Source organism: Aspergillus sclerotioniger, assembly GCF_003184525.1.
Source record: "Aspergillus sclerotioniger CBS 115572 chromosome Unknown BO94scaffold_6, whole genome shotgun sequence".
NCBI classification, from domain to species: domain Eukaryota; kingdom Fungi; phylum Ascomycota; class Eurotiomycetes; order Eurotiales; family Aspergillaceae; genus Aspergillus; species Aspergillus sclerotioniger.
Genome location: NW_020290996.1, coordinates 656,669 through 670,830, shown reverse-complemented (window position 1 = coordinate 670,830; position 14,162 = coordinate 656,669). Strand labels below are relative to the sequence as shown.

General features: G+C 52.0%; 4 protein-coding genes across 4 annotated transcripts; 2 read left to right on the top strand and 2 right to left on the bottom strand.

Moving 5' to 3' along the window:
- Positions 1 to 21: 21 nt before the first annotated feature.
- Positions 22 to 6,601, bottom strand: BO94DRAFT_563970 (MICOS complex subunit MIC60). Its single transcript, XM_025614388.1, has 20 exons — positions 6,406 to 6,601; positions 6,226 to 6,340; positions 4,578 to 6,169; positions 3,326 to 3,974; positions 3,218 to 3,262; positions 3,152 to 3,187; positions 2,921 to 3,130; positions 2,663 to 2,896; positions 2,592 to 2,635; positions 2,386 to 2,570; positions 2,321 to 2,349; positions 2,038 to 2,299; positions 1,948 to 1,998; positions 1,811 to 1,908; positions 1,741 to 1,783; positions 1,669 to 1,704; positions 1,536 to 1,644; positions 1,469 to 1,511; positions 543 to 1,432; positions 22 to 511 (listed from the first exon to the last, which is right to left on the bottom strand). The coding sequence occupies exons 1-20, from the start codon at positions 6,517 to 6,519 to the stop codon at positions 458 to 460; spliced, it is 4,839 nt and encodes a 1,612-aa protein (XP_025470357.1). The 5' UTR covers positions 6,520 to 6,601; the 3' UTR covers positions 22 to 457.
- Positions 6,602 to 7,494: 893 nt separating this feature from the next.
- BO94DRAFT_460285 (Rab family GTPase) lies at positions 7,495 to 8,442 on the bottom strand (the record flags this gene model as incomplete). The annotated part of the gene is made up of 5 exons (XM_025607876.1): positions 7,495 to 7,842; positions 7,907 to 8,098; positions 8,185 to 8,211; positions 8,276 to 8,295; positions 8,373 to 8,442. 5 exons carry the CDS (start codon positions 8,440 to 8,442, stop codon positions 7,495 to 7,497), a joined length of 657 nt encoding a protein of 218 aa, XP_025470356.1.
- A 298-nt stretch (positions 8,443 to 8,740) lies between these two features.
- BO94DRAFT_532529 (putative phosphoinositide phosphatase (Sac1)) lies at positions 8,741 to 11,606 on the top strand. Its single transcript, XM_025611134.1, has 3 exons — positions 8,741 to 9,207; positions 9,261 to 10,996; positions 11,052 to 11,606. The coding sequence occupies exons 1-3, from the start codon at positions 9,000 to 9,002 to the stop codon at positions 11,226 to 11,228; spliced, it is 2,121 nt and encodes a 706-aa protein (XP_025470355.1). The 5' UTR covers positions 8,741 to 8,999; the 3' UTR covers positions 11,229 to 11,606.
- Positions 11,607 to 11,990: 384 nt separating this feature from the next.
- Positions 11,991 to 13,980, top strand: BO94DRAFT_532527 (tetrahydrofolate synthase). Its single transcript, XM_025611133.1, has 3 exons — positions 11,991 to 12,068; positions 12,135 to 12,272; positions 12,361 to 13,980. The coding sequence occupies exons 1-3, from the start codon at positions 12,051 to 12,053 to the stop codon at positions 13,768 to 13,770; spliced, it is 1,566 nt and encodes a 521-aa protein (XP_025470354.1). The 5' UTR covers positions 11,991 to 12,050; the 3' UTR covers positions 13,771 to 13,980.
- The last annotated feature ends 182 nt before the right edge of the window (positions 13,981 to 14,162 follow it).

The following is a 14,162-nucleotide window of genomic DNA, read 5'->3' as shown; positions in this document are numbered from 1 at the left end:
CCACATTCATTGATTCAGTACATCGGTATTCTCCTGTGAGCTATGGTTCTTTATTTCAAACATTCAGTTCTTTCATGTCTAGCAAAGGATTTTGAACCTACCCCCTAAGGAACCCTCGATCCAGCCGATCGTGTACATAACGAGGGTGTAGACCACTATCGCCTCTGGTTTCACATGAGATCCGATTAAAGTAAGAGTCATTAGGAAGATATGAACTAGAAGAAAGAGGTTGATAAACCGTGAAACAGAGGGAAAACAAACGCTAGGAACGTGACAAATTCAAAAAGGGGTATAATAATGACGAATCAATGGCCTTTGCCCACAACCAATTGCATTTACAACCACAAAACCCATCTGATACCAGAAAGCACGCCCCGTGAAACGCCTCGCAAGATCTTGAAAGCCATGACAATCAGCCAAACCCACCACAGCATACCGACCAGTGCCCATTCAAGCATCACAAATCCAGTGCGCCGTACCCAGCGCAGCCGGCGATGGCGCCTCCGGACCCCTTTGTCGAGAGTGTCGCTTAACTGCTTGACCGCAAGGGTGCTGGTCGTGTTGAGCTGGATGCTTAGGTCCTCTGCATCCTGTGTGGCCGCCTGGACACGTGGGGAGATGGTTTCGTTCACTAAGCCCTCGAGTCTGCTCAATTGGGATTTCAAAGGCGACGAAACAGAACCGGAGAAATTGTCCATAGATTGCTGGAACAAATGATGTGTTTTCTCAACCCTCCTGAGTAGACCTTGCGCTGCCACATCATACTCATAAAGCCGGGTCACCTGTGGTATGGATGCTTCCGTGTCAAATGCGCGCCGAAGGAAATCAGGCGGAGGATGCCGCACACAGTCTGCTCGGCGGGTGATCTCGCGAGCCTTGATTCCCGAAGAGAGGAGAAGGGCTCGGGTCCGTTCGACCTCTTGTTTCCCAGGAACACCGACAACCAGTGAAGTGGAAAGGCTGCGATTAGATATACTCCAGCTTCTTGACTGGTTGGAGAGTCTTGGGCGTCTTTCCTCAGGCGACATAGTGTCCGCTCTCGCTTGTGCAAGACCTGTGATAGGAGGCCTCGTGAGGCTAAAAGGAACTCCAGCATCTTTGATGTTGCCCTTTTTGAATTGTTCCCGGACAGTGTGAAGTTCGGGACCAAATCTTGAACTCTCGTGACGAGTGACTGGCGCATGAAGTGAGGTGGAAAACCCCCCAGCCTCTCTCTGGGGTTCAACGGTACCAGCATCGGCACCAGACTTGGGGGGACTGCTGTATTCCGATGGCCGATGCTCTTCTAGTCGATCTTGTCCGACCGAGGGCACACTGTGCTTCCCATTCAGCTTCTCCAGATTCTTGCGTGAAGCCCGATTGGCATCATCGGTGAACGTGGGGAATCGGCGCAAAAGAGACTTGGCACCAGATATCTTATCACCACGAGCTTCTTCCAAATCATCCAGAGGATTAGAATCGGAAGAACTCGTGCTGGAAATAGAAGATCTCCGCGAGTGTGTCGTGTTATCCTTCTTCAAGATTAGATCTCCTACTTTCGACATTTCGTTGCCCACTTTTTCTGCAATCTTTCCGGGTCCCTTGAAGATTCCCCGTAGTTTGGATTCAGGCTGTAATGCGTCTTTACGTGTCTGTGAGTGTATCCTTGGTGGGTCTTCTTGATATAACGAAGAGACTCTATCCGGAATCGGACTTGGTTCCAGCCTGCCGCCGTAAGATATGCCCTCGGGATGTGCGGACAAGCTATCCTTGCGCAAAGCTGCCGAATCCAGAGAGCTATCATCTGCGATATCTTTCGTCCGAATATTACTCTTGCTTCGCTCATGCCGAGATCCGATAGCCCGAGAGAAACGACCTTTCGAAGGGGACGGTGAACGGCTGGACGGTGGGGATAAATTGGCCGCAATACTCGGAAAGACACCGACCTGCGCATGCAAATCGGGCGACCTGCTTTCTGCAGTCGCCAAGTTCGTCAGAGGATCATAGCGATCATCAACGCTCGGTATGGAGGACACAGAGCTCCGCTTTCCCTCTGACAGGGCCCAGGCAGGAGATATTCTGGACTTATACCGGGGAAAGGTGTCATGGGTTGGTGTCAGTCTGGCGTCCACGGCACTGTCATCTTCAGATAATGCACCTGAAGCTCGAAGACGTGAAGCGTCTGGCAGTGGGGAAGCGTCCCTCTCGGAGGACAATGTATTGTGCATAGGGGAATGCCGGTACAACCGCCCATCAGCACTAGATATGCTCGAAGAGCTACTTGAGAGCAATCCAAGCTTATGCTTCTTGGGACCCGTCGCTTTCCCTGCCACCTCGCTACCATGACCGCTACGGCCAGAGCCCCGAAATCTGTGCCGTCGCCGCCCACGTCCGACCCTTTTGAACTCTGTCGCCAGACCGGAACGAGCATCAGATAAAGAGGTACGAGAAGTGGGAAGTTCCGAATCCAAGGAGACCCGGTTATTTTGTAGCTGCTCCTGCAGTCCAATGGTTTCCTGGTTGGCGTCGGCAGTTATTAGGATGGAGGGGTCCGGATAGAGGTAATTCCCGTCTCTATCAACAATCTTACTCTTGTTCTTCCCTTCTTCAACCCATGCAGCGTCGGAAAGAAACTCTGCCGGGCCAATGATCCAGTCTGACCGTGGCCTGCGTGCCTTGACACTACTAGCGCGGCTGGCACGTCTCAAGCTTGAAGGTGGGGAGACAGCAAGATAGTCGGCTTCATCCACCTCTTCACGCGGCTTAGTCTCCCTACAGCTATGGAACGATGGAAGCTGCAGACATTCGAGAGGACTGTGACTGTGTTGACTGTGCTGCGCTTCTACCGAATCAACCCATTGATGTACTTTGTCAATATCGTACCAGCCCTCTGCCCCCGTGTCTATCGCACACCGCTCTCGAAACCTCACTTTGCGGTTACGAATGCATTGAAGGGGATTGTACACCCGGTATGATGGAAGGCTGCTGGCATCGAAGGATGCCGAATCTGCAGGATGACCATTGACCCGCGTCAGAGGAGGAAGGGAAGGGAGTAGTCGTAGATACTCCGAGAATAGATCAAAATGGCGACGAGCCTTTTCAGCTCGAGCAAGGGTGCTCTCTGAGAACCCTTGCGGCAAGATTTCCGATCCTGCAGAATGTGGAAGTAGACTCGCCACAGAAGACGGAGCATGAACTGGTGGTAGATCTAGATGATTGGCGCCGACTAGCTTGGAACGATCGTCTCCTAGAGATTGTGTGATATTGCGGCCATTCCGAGCGCCTTGCCCAAGTTCGTTTACTGGGACTGACGCATGTCTATCAGTGTATGGAGCGGATGTTTGACCAGTTGACAAATTCCATCTACCTCCCGAAAGACGGTTTGAAGCGGAGCGACCCAGGCTGTTTCTTTTCCTCGACTCGCTGAGATTCAAGGCAAGATTCACTATTTGAAGAGAATCTCTATCAAGACCCACGGGGGTTTGACTTTCCGTCGCCTGGGTGTGTGACTCATGCGGTGCCGCATCCTGTTCCACAAGTGATGAAGCAGGTATCTCCTCCGGTGCCTTAGCTTCTGTCTGATCCACCTGCGATACCTTAGGCTCTTTCGGCCGAATCCAAGGGAATCGCGATCGCTTCTTCGGAACCACCAGGTCGGGTTCGGGCGCTTCTCGCTTCTCCTTACGGTCGGATTCTGAACGGCGGGGGCGGTAATGACTAGTCCTTAGGCTCTTCGATCTGGGTAAAAAGGATGAATCGACAAGGAATCCGCCCGAGCTGGCCGTCCTGCGCTGGGACCGGCCTCCTTTATCACCATCCCGAGAGCTGTTACCGAGAGTGCTGCCCTCTAGCTCTCCGCTTGGTCGTCCTTGGTTCATGTGCAAGCCTTTTCGTCGGTCGGAGATATCATTAGAAGTGTTGGAATGTAGAGGCAATCCTGACTGCGTTTCATGGGTTTTGGGCATAAGAGGTGAAGGTGAATAGGATTCATCGGCCTTCGGGGACATCAGAGCTATGGTGACGAGGTGGCCCGTCCCGCGGGATAGGAAAGGGGTATCGTCCACGAGTGAAAGCAGACATGAGGATTTGCAGAAGATAGCTAGAACCCAGCCATGGCTTTAAAAAGGCATTCAAGTCGTAGAAGGAGACGGATCTGGACCACCCCCTTCGTCTTTGCTGTCGAGATATGCTCCGATGATCGCTATTCCATCGCTAGGCAGCAGGCGCATCATGCGCGCACGTGGAGCTGCAAACATGGCAAACAGCTCGTCATCACGGAACGTCAACCATGGTCTCGCTATCAAGCGTTGCCAGGTATCTGGGGGAGATCTTAAAAGGCCTAACATTCCTTGGCACGATACATGGTACAAAGGAAAATAATCTAGCATTGAATCTAACAACGCAAGCGGACAACTAGAGGTACAATTCCTGTAGATAGGCGGCATGAGGTACAAGAAAGCTATATTAATGCTGAGAAGGTAATTGTCTATTCAACTCTCAAGCATTGTAAACGGGCCTCGGTTTCAATCACCTGTAGAAAGCATGTGTGAGCTCGACCTCGTCACAGCGGACATAGAACGTCAGGGTGGGATACTTACCTCCAGGGCTTGTTTGACTTCTAGCACTCTGCGAACATCTCCTAGCCAGTCCTTGCTCAGGATCTTGGCCCATCCCTGCAGGCTGTTCATCTCACGAGCAGCGGCATCAAGATTTCCCTCTTCCAAAAGGCCCTCGGTCCGGCTCAGCACACTCTCGACATCATCGCTACCGGCAACAGCATCCTTCTTGAACATGACCTTGCTCAGAACGAAGCTGGCTGCGTGGCTAGCAATACCTGCATCCTCGGGCAGAAGGCTAGCCTTCCGTACCTCATCGGCGACCCGACGGAAGCGCTCGATGATCTGGGAAGTCGAAGGAATACCGCGCTGATAAGCAGTAGGGTTGATGGATGCGATAGCCGCGTCAACCACAGGGTCTTCAGCAGCCAACTCCTTCACGGCGACAAGCTCTCGCACAAATGGACGAGGAACCGCAGAGCGCTCGAGAACCGAGCGCACAGCGTCGACAGCCACTTGAAGTTGCTGGGTCTTGAGGTTGCTGTCAATGACGTCTCTCCAGCCAGAAGTAAGCTTCTCCAGTTCGCTAACGTTGGCGGTCAGTTCGTTCAGCTTGCTGAGGCGGCCGTCGCGCTCCCGCTCTACGAGTTCCTTGACTTCATGGAGATACTTGCGATTAAGCTCAATGGCTTGCTCAACCAGTTCATTCTTGAGGCGCTGCTCAGCCACATCCTGAGCTCTCTGCAGTTCCGTTCTGATCTTCTCCTGGTAAGCATATGCCAGCTTTTCACGCTCAGCCTCAAACTCCTCGCGGTACTGGGCAGCGTCGGCCGCACGCGCTTCGTCGAAACGACGAATGAGCTCGCGAGCAGACTCATCGAAAGTTGCATGGGCCTGGTCGATTTCTTCCTTAGCAGCACGACGTGCTTCGTCGCGGACAGCTATGATCTTCTCTCCAACCTTCTGAAGCTCCTCCTTGGCCTTGGCAACTGGTGCCGAGAACTTGCCGGAGTTCTCATCGGCACTGATGACAGTAATCATGTCGTTGAATGTCTTCACCAACTCCTGAACAATTGCTTCGTCTCCCTCGTTGACCTGGGCGAACTCGAGAGGCGTAATAGCAGGGAGTGCTGGTTGTCTGGGTTCCTCCTTCTTTTCAGCAGCCTTAGGCGCCTCCTCCTTAGCCTTCACCACAGCTGTAGTCTTATCCTCGGGCTTGGCACTGGCAGCCTTGACTTGCGCTTCGGAGCTCTTCTGAGCACTGGCACTCATATGGGGTCCTTTCTGGGAAACATCGGTTCCTGAAGCTTCCTCCTCAGCGACTTTCGAGGTAAGTCCACTCTTGCTGGGGATAGTGATCTTGTTCCCTTCATCCCTTGGGCTAGAAATAAGGCGGTTCTGGTTCCTCAAGGTGTTCGGGAATCGACGGTAGAAGTCACGCTCTTCGAAGTAGAGGACACTTTCTTCTCCGTAGGGAATGTATTCTGTAAAGAAGTCATGGAAGTTGTCGAATTTCAGGGCTAGGAAGACGCCGCCGCCGTATGCGAATCCGGAGGTAAGCAGCAAGTACAGGAGGAATCGTCGGAAGCGTCCACCCTTGGGAGCCGGGGGAGGAGGTGTGAGGATCTCGGAGCCTGTCATACATCAGCTCTGGAAAACATCGCAACCCAACTGAAAAGAGCATTCGTACCTTGCTCGCTGGGCGACGGCTTGGGAACGGTCTCTGGGGGCACAACCGACTCGGAGGATGGAGTGGCGGGCGTGGGAGCAGCGGTGGTAGGGGGCTTCGAGTCGGCGAAGAATCTCTGCATGGAGTTAGAGCCAGTTAGCTGACATGTGTAGGAATCGATCCCATATGCCGTCACCGTACCTGACCAGAGAGACGGCTGCTTGCTCCGGCTCTGGACAGCCATTGGGGGGCGGTCCGCTGGCGAGCGGAGGACAGCAACAACTGCCGTCCCGGTGCAACAGAAGAGCGCAGCATCGTGGGCCGCACTACTGTGGAGATGAGCGCTGAGAGCGGGTTTGGTTGAGGGGTTGGTGTTGACGAGAGTGAAAACGCGGACCGGAACTGGGATAAGGTGCTTTTAGGATCCGCTCCGATCCTGCACCGCCAACCAGTGGCTCAGCTCGGGTCACGTCGCACCGCCCGCGCCGGCTGCCCGGATAGACCCAGCATCCTTATCTTGTCTACCAACCTCGTTTAGCAGCGGACTATAAGGTCTATAAGGGTTTGTCTGCCATATGAATAGGTTCTAGGGAGTTAACCAAATCACGCATACATTTCAACGCCTGAAAGTGAACACCTACTATGCAAATGGCACTGGAATTAGATAGCTAGTTCAAATCAGATGACTGATGAAGTATTATATAGGCATAGCATACTGAGAGACTCAGAGAGGGCAACAATGAAAGGTAAGAAAGTAACATGAATTCAACCCATCAGAAAGGATACAGACGCCGGGAACGAGGAAACAGAGACAGATAGAACAAGGCGGAACAAAGAAATCATAGGTCATCCCTGTCGCATAATGTCTAGACAGTCAAATCCAACCGTGCGATCTTACAGTATCCGAGCTTGCCATGTCCAATAGCGGTAACTGAAGACTTCGCTCGATCGTATCAAGGCCCAGTGACAAAAGACTGACGAAGGCCAAATGGACCATCAGATTCAGACCCATAAGGGCGACTGAATTCCCAGGGAAGCAAGAGACACCTATACGACGCCGGTCGGCCAGAGTTGCAGTCACCACGGCACCATTAAAAACATAGAGCAGTCTTGTTCAGAGTTGCTGACAGGTTCAAACTGTTTGCCCGACATACCAGTTCACATTCGAGCCAGCAGACGCGCACTTTCCGCATCTAACGACAGCCGATGCAAGAGAAGGAAAAAACGGAAGAGGGAATGAAGTAGATGGGAAAATTGATAGGCAACAGTTGAAACAAGTAAGTTGGGAATCTAGCAATTGCAAGAGCCAGCACCTTGGGTGCCGGGTGCTTCTGGCCGCAGGTCAACACCCGGACGGGGAGTTGTCCGCAAGTTTCGTGGTCCTGCTTGATCCAGGGGAAGCTTCTTTGCGATTGCTGTGAACAATTCCTTCACGTTTGAGGACGTCTTTGCAGAAGTTTCGAAGAAGAGTAGTCCGGCCTCACGTGCATAGGCCTCGGCATCAGCCATGGGAATGGCTCTCTTGTCTGGGTTCTCCGTCACCAGATCAAGCTTGTTTCCCGCAAGGGCAATGACGATGTTCTCATTTGCTTGACGCTGCAGCTCTTTCACCCATGACTTGGCCTTATCCAGCGACGACTATTCGATGTTTCGCTCGATTAGTTCTCCGTGGAAACTAGACGGGTTGGATCGGGGTTCATACAGCTTGAGTGATGTCGTAGACAACAACCGCGCAGTTGGCGTTCCTGTAGTACATGGGGGCCAGAGACTTGTATCTCTCCTGACCAGCCGTGTCCCATATCTCAAACTTGACCGTCGTGCTTTCGTCCAAAGAGATGGTTTGTGTGAGGAATGCAGCGCCAATGGTCGACTCGCGGTAGTCATCGAATTGATCCTGTCCGGTGTAAGTTACAGAAAGACCACCGGAAACCTATTCCACAAAATTTTCAATCTTGCGGAAATATCGGGGACTTATCCCACCTTGACAAATCTCAAAACTAGCGAACTCTGTCGTGGAGCAAGAAAGTCAGCGACCGCTGTTTAGCACAGTAAAAGATGATGGTATCTGAACCTTTCCGACCGCAGACTCTCCTAGAAAAAGCGAAAAAAGCGAACGTCAGTACTTTTTGACTGAGACCACAGTGGGGCTAGAAACAGGGGAAACCAACCCAGCAATACAAGCTTGAACTGAGCGAATCTGGCCCCGGGACGGGCGCCTGCTGCGGCTCTGGAGGCCATAATGAATATGGTTTAGGGGGGAAAACTTCCTCGGGAGATGTCAAGGGAAACGTGGCGCACACAGTACCGTAACGAGAGGGAGTCGAACGAGGTGGATGGCTCGAGATGGAGGGAGAATAAAAGTACTGGAGGCGGATTCGGGATGCTGGGAGGTTAGATGGCGGCCTGTTGGTGGTAGATGACGAAGGGATTCAGCCACACCTGGCCCAAGCCGACTGGCCGCTCTGCGGGGCGGTGTGGCGCCCCTGGCCTGTTCCGTCCGGCCAGCCTTGCTTATCACCACCAGCACATGCTGGCACAACGAGGCGCTGTAGGTATGTACGTACGCCTGTCTACCCGAGCCTTTCCCTGGAGATCAACCCCGGGCTCCTGACATTACGTCTCTGCCTGCTGTCCGCTTGATCCTACCTTCCTTTCAGACTCCCGACCTCTGCGCAATATGCGTTGAACTTTCAACACACTCATTAACCCTCCCCTGATTTATCCTTCTTACTCACTAGTAACCCCCCTTCTCGGTTCTGAGCTTCTTCATCCCAATTAGTGGGTAACTGCCAACAATGGCTACTTCCGTTCTGCCATTTCGCGACATCAATCTGCACGCCTCTTCCTCTCATTATGCCTTCACCTCACCATCATCTCCGAATGCTCCGACCCTTGTTATTGAGCGCCCGACCGGCGACTTGCGGGTCAATAATGGCACCCTTTCCGGTGCTAAGCGCATCTCCAGCATTGCAGGCATCCTGGGTATCATCAAGCTGAAGCTGGGTAAGTCTCTACTGGTGCAGGATCTGACGATGCACTCATGCTAATTCACGCAGATAAATACATCATAGTTATCACCAAGGCCTTGCCCGTAGGACGGCTACGCGGCCACATGGTCTATAAAGTTGCGGCGACCGAGTTCCTACCCCTGCGCGAGCGCTCTCTTCACGACTATGATGAGGATACATATCTGGCACTGTTGAAAGAGCTGCTTCGTACTGGCCCGATGTATTTCTCCTACGCTTTAGACATTACCAACAGCTTCCAACGGCAGTCACAGAGTGACCCTAATCTTCCCATGTGGAAGCGGGCCGATGATCGATTCTTCTGGAACCGGTTTATCCAGTCAGACCTAATAGACTTCAGTCTTGGAGAGCAAGATACTACAGGTATGCGCTACGGGCCGCAACCTGGAGTTGACCCGTACATCCTGCCTGTAATGTTCGGGATGCTACGCATCACGCCAGCAAAGGTCAAATCCACTTCTTTCACATTCGCTCTCATTACCAGAAGGTCCCGTCATCGTGCTGGAACAAGATATTTCTCACGCGGAATAGATGAACAAGGTCATGTGTCTAACTACAACGAGACGGAGCAAATTATCATTTTGAATGATGCGACGGGGGGTCTCTCCGGATTCTCCGGGGGTCAGCCTTTGGCAAAGGAGAAAGCCGGCGGCTCAGCCCAAGATCTCCAGGTCATGGCGTTCGTGCAAACCAGAGGGAGCGTGCCCGTGTATTGGGCCGAAGTCAACAACCTCAAATACACCCCGAAACTCCAAGTCCGTGGGGTTGAAACTGCTGTTGACGCTGCTCGCAAACATTTTGCCGAGCAAATTCGTGTCTATGGCGAGAATTACTTGGTCAATCTAGTGAACCAGAAGGGCAGGGAAGAGCGTGTTAAAAGTGCCTACGAGCAGTTGGTTCGCGTTCTAGTGTCCTCCTCCACCGAGACCACCGAAGCTGACGAGACAACTTCGGAGAAGGTGCACGCTGTAGAGCCAGGTGTCAGACAGAAGGAGATGGACCGACTTCACTACGTATATTTCGACTTCCACAATGAGACCAAGGGTCTTAAATGGCATCGCGCAGAGTTGCTACTGGAACGGCTGATGGATGGTCTAACACGAGGCGGTTACTTCCGCGGTGTAGAGAACCCGGGTGCCCCTGGTGGTCAGTTGGACATACGCTCCGCGCAATCCAGCGTGGTCCGGACAAATTGTATGGACTGCTTGGATCGAACAAACGTGGTTCAGAGTATGCTGGGACGCTGGGCCATAACACGCCAGCTCATTGACGCAGGGGTCTTGCGGCCAGGGGAAGCAGCGAATGACGATCGCGAGTTCGAGAATCTGTTCCGTAACATTTGGGCAGATAATGCAGATGTTGTCTCCAAGTCCTATTCCGGTACTGGGGCACTGAAGACCGATTTCACGCGGACTGGTGAGCGCACTCGAGCTGGTATGCTCCAGGATTTGAATAATTCCATTACACGATATGTGCGGAACAACTTCATGGATGGTCCCCGACAGGATGGATTTGACGTGTTCTTGGGCACTTATCTCCCCCCAAATTCCACTTTGGGTAACATCCAGCTCTTCCTGGACCGCCGACCGCTCATCATCCAATCCGTTCCGTATATCTTCGCTGCCGGCGTTTTCCTCATTATGGTGGCTACATTCACCAGACGTCTTCCAGACTCCACTGTGTGGCCTTTGCGTTTATTTGTCATTTTCTGCTTCATTGTCAGCGCCTGGTGTGCACGTTTCATCCTTGCTCATGGAATGCTCTATGTAAGTTTGGTCAGTCGAAGTACCTGCTCTTATTCACGCTAACCCAACGGAACAGGTAAACTGGCCCAAGTTGAACACACCCACAGCAGGCTCTGAAGGGTATCAAGACGCACTCATAAAAGCTCGCTCAGACCCGATAGTTGGCCAGCTACTTCCTGCAAGAAGGCACCAGAGAGGTTACAGCAATGCTCGGCTGGTCTTCCTTGAGGAGGGCAAAACGAGGATCGAGTAGTGTGTCTTGCCAGTATCTTCCACCCATCCCTTTCTAAAATTCATTCTTGTTGCATGTCCATTACGTGTTCCTGTACATCTAGTATTACTTACTCGTGTACTTGGTTTTAGATCCCTTCATTTCTTATATCTTCCTCTCTTCCCATCTCATTACTGTTTCAAGTTCTGCACCGGCCTTCGTTTTGTTTCTCTTTCATAGAACCCCACCAACTCTTAATGTGATTTCTTCCCGATGGATAGATACTCCATTGGCTGTTTTCATCCCACCCTTGTTTCAAGCAGACCGCCAAGGTAGCAAGTCGCCCCTAGATGAATTCTGGCCTCTGCTATTAAAAAGTAGTTAGTTCATCGGGACAGTGTCTCCTTATCTAGAACTCAGCCCCCGATAATTGACTGGGTCGGGTTTCCACCCAACTTCCAGCTTCCACATGCCATTACGGGGCTCTTTTGCAGAGAGTCAGCCACAAGCAGTAAGCGGTAACCGGTTCATATGAACAGCTACGATGATTTTAATAATGGTATTATGTAGACAATAGCGGGAAGGCCCACAAATGCCCATATTGGCCAACTTGATTTGTCGGATACCTCGGTCTTATAGGTATTCGGGCTTAGCGTCATTACTGCCGGCAGAACAGTCTGAACTCCATCGCTCGATTTCAGGCCTCTATCTATTGGTACCGGCGTGGTAATCGGCCTGCAAACCTTCAACCTCGAAAAAGGCACGTGAGCGGGTTTTTATTCGACCCTAATGAGGGGCTTTCGATCATTCTCTTCCCCTTTTACGTCTCGTCAGCTGCGTCGACTTTCATCTCGTACTACCAACATGTCTCGGAATTATGAGGTATGGGCGCATCCGACCGAGTCTTGGTTACATAAATGATGGCATAACCTTCTAACGTAACTGCAGGCTGCGATTGAAGCCCTCAATTCGCTGCAAACCAACTTTGCAGTGGTTGAAGAATTGAGAAAGTCGGTGTCTAGGAAGGACATGAACTTACGCTCCCTGCCGGAGACTATAGAGTGGCTTCGACGCATTGGCTACCAGGTTTGCCACCTCTTCCGCTGCGCAGAGTCATTTGTCGCATAGTATGGTCTTATGACATGACTAACCCGACTTTCTGTATCACATATAGCCTTCGGACCTCAACCAGATCAATCCTGTTCACGTTGCCGGGACGAAAGGCAAAGGCTCGACTTCTGCCTTCATCTCTTCCATTTTGTCCCAGTATACTTCGTCCCAGTCTCCTGAGTCAAATACTTCCTTGAACAAGCTCAACAAGGTTGGGCTTTATACATCACCTCACCTGCGATTCGCCCGCGAGCGTATCCAGATTGATAATACGCCACTCTCCGAAGAAAAGTTCACCAAATACTTCTTCGAGGTATGGGATCGACTTGAAGAGGCTGCCCAAAAGGCGGGCGAGGACCCTACAAGCCTACGAACAAAACCCCAGTATTTCCGGTACCTGACTTTGATGGCTTTCCACACCTACATCAGCGAGGGGGTAGATGCTGCGGTCATCGAGTGCGGAATTGGCGGAGAATATGATTGCACAAACGTCATTGAAAAGCCAGCTGCGACTGCGATCACCAGCTTGGGCATCGACCACACTGCTATGCTTGGAAATACCATTGAAGAGATAGCTTGGCATAAAGGTGGTATTATAAAGCCTGGTACTAAAGCTTTCAGCGCTCCGCAACCTCCAACCGCGGAGAAGGTTTTGTACGATCGCGCAGTAGAGAGGGGCACTCAACTGGAAATAGTGAGGGGCCACCCCGAACTCACCAGCGACGGCGATGTGAAGCTTGGCTTGGCTGGAGATTTCCAATACACAAATGCGGCAGTAGCCGTAGCAGCGGCCGCCGAATTTCTGAAGAAGGTCGGAATTGAGGACATCCCTTCCGATGTCCTTGCACAGCCTTTGCCACCGGCGTTCCGGAAAGGGTTGGAGTCCGCCCGACTTGGAGGTCGTTGTGAGACGCGGCAAGAGAAGCATGTTACCTGGTATCTTGATGGGGGTCATACACTGGAGAGTATCAGACTAGCTGGCCAGTGGTTTGCTTCTCAGATCCACGCCAACTCTTCTTCAACTGCAGCCGCGAACAAAAAGCTACGCGTTCTGATCTTCAACCAGCAGACCCGCGATAGCAATGCCCTTGCCGAGGCTCTTTACGAGACTCTAGCTGCAGCATTGGGCTCAGAGCAGCCGTTCACCCATGCTCTCTTCTGCACCAACGTCACCTACAAGGATGCAGGCTACCGTCCTGACCTCGTTAGCATGAACACGAATGCAGACGATGTGCAGAGACTACAGGTCCAGAGGAGCCTTGCTGAGAAATGGCGTTCAATTGATCCACGCACCGAGGTCAAGGTTTACGGTACTATCGAAGAAGCGGTCGACTTTGCCCGGGAGCTCGCGACAAGAGAAAGGGGCCTTGTAGCTCAAGACGAGGCGCCTGTCATGACCTTTGTCACTGGTAGTCTACTCCTCGTCGGTGGATTTTTGGATGTGATTGAGACGAAGCCCAGTCTGCAGAGCTGAACAAGCTCTCCTCTCCACCTCTACTGTTTACTGCATGTGAATGGAATATCTCTGCCTCACCATGAGGTTTCAACAACATTTCTGGTGATACCCGCAAGCAAGGGCTGGTGCCTTGGTTGCATGTTTTTTAATGTCTGATGATGCCTGGATAGAACTAGACGGGATGGTCAATCTCTTTCAACAAAGTTAATCTTATATTTTATCTACGAGTTCTAGAATCACTTGGAAGGTCCCGAAGTGGCGCTATTATAGTAAATGTAGGGGGTGGCTGTCATTGCCGCGGCAGTCCGTGTAAGACTGTAAGCTTCTCTCCCCGCGCAAGGCACGGCTACGTGGGGCTTAGAAAACCTTCCCGCGCCCACCTTGGTCCGACCCTCGAACTTCAACTCATT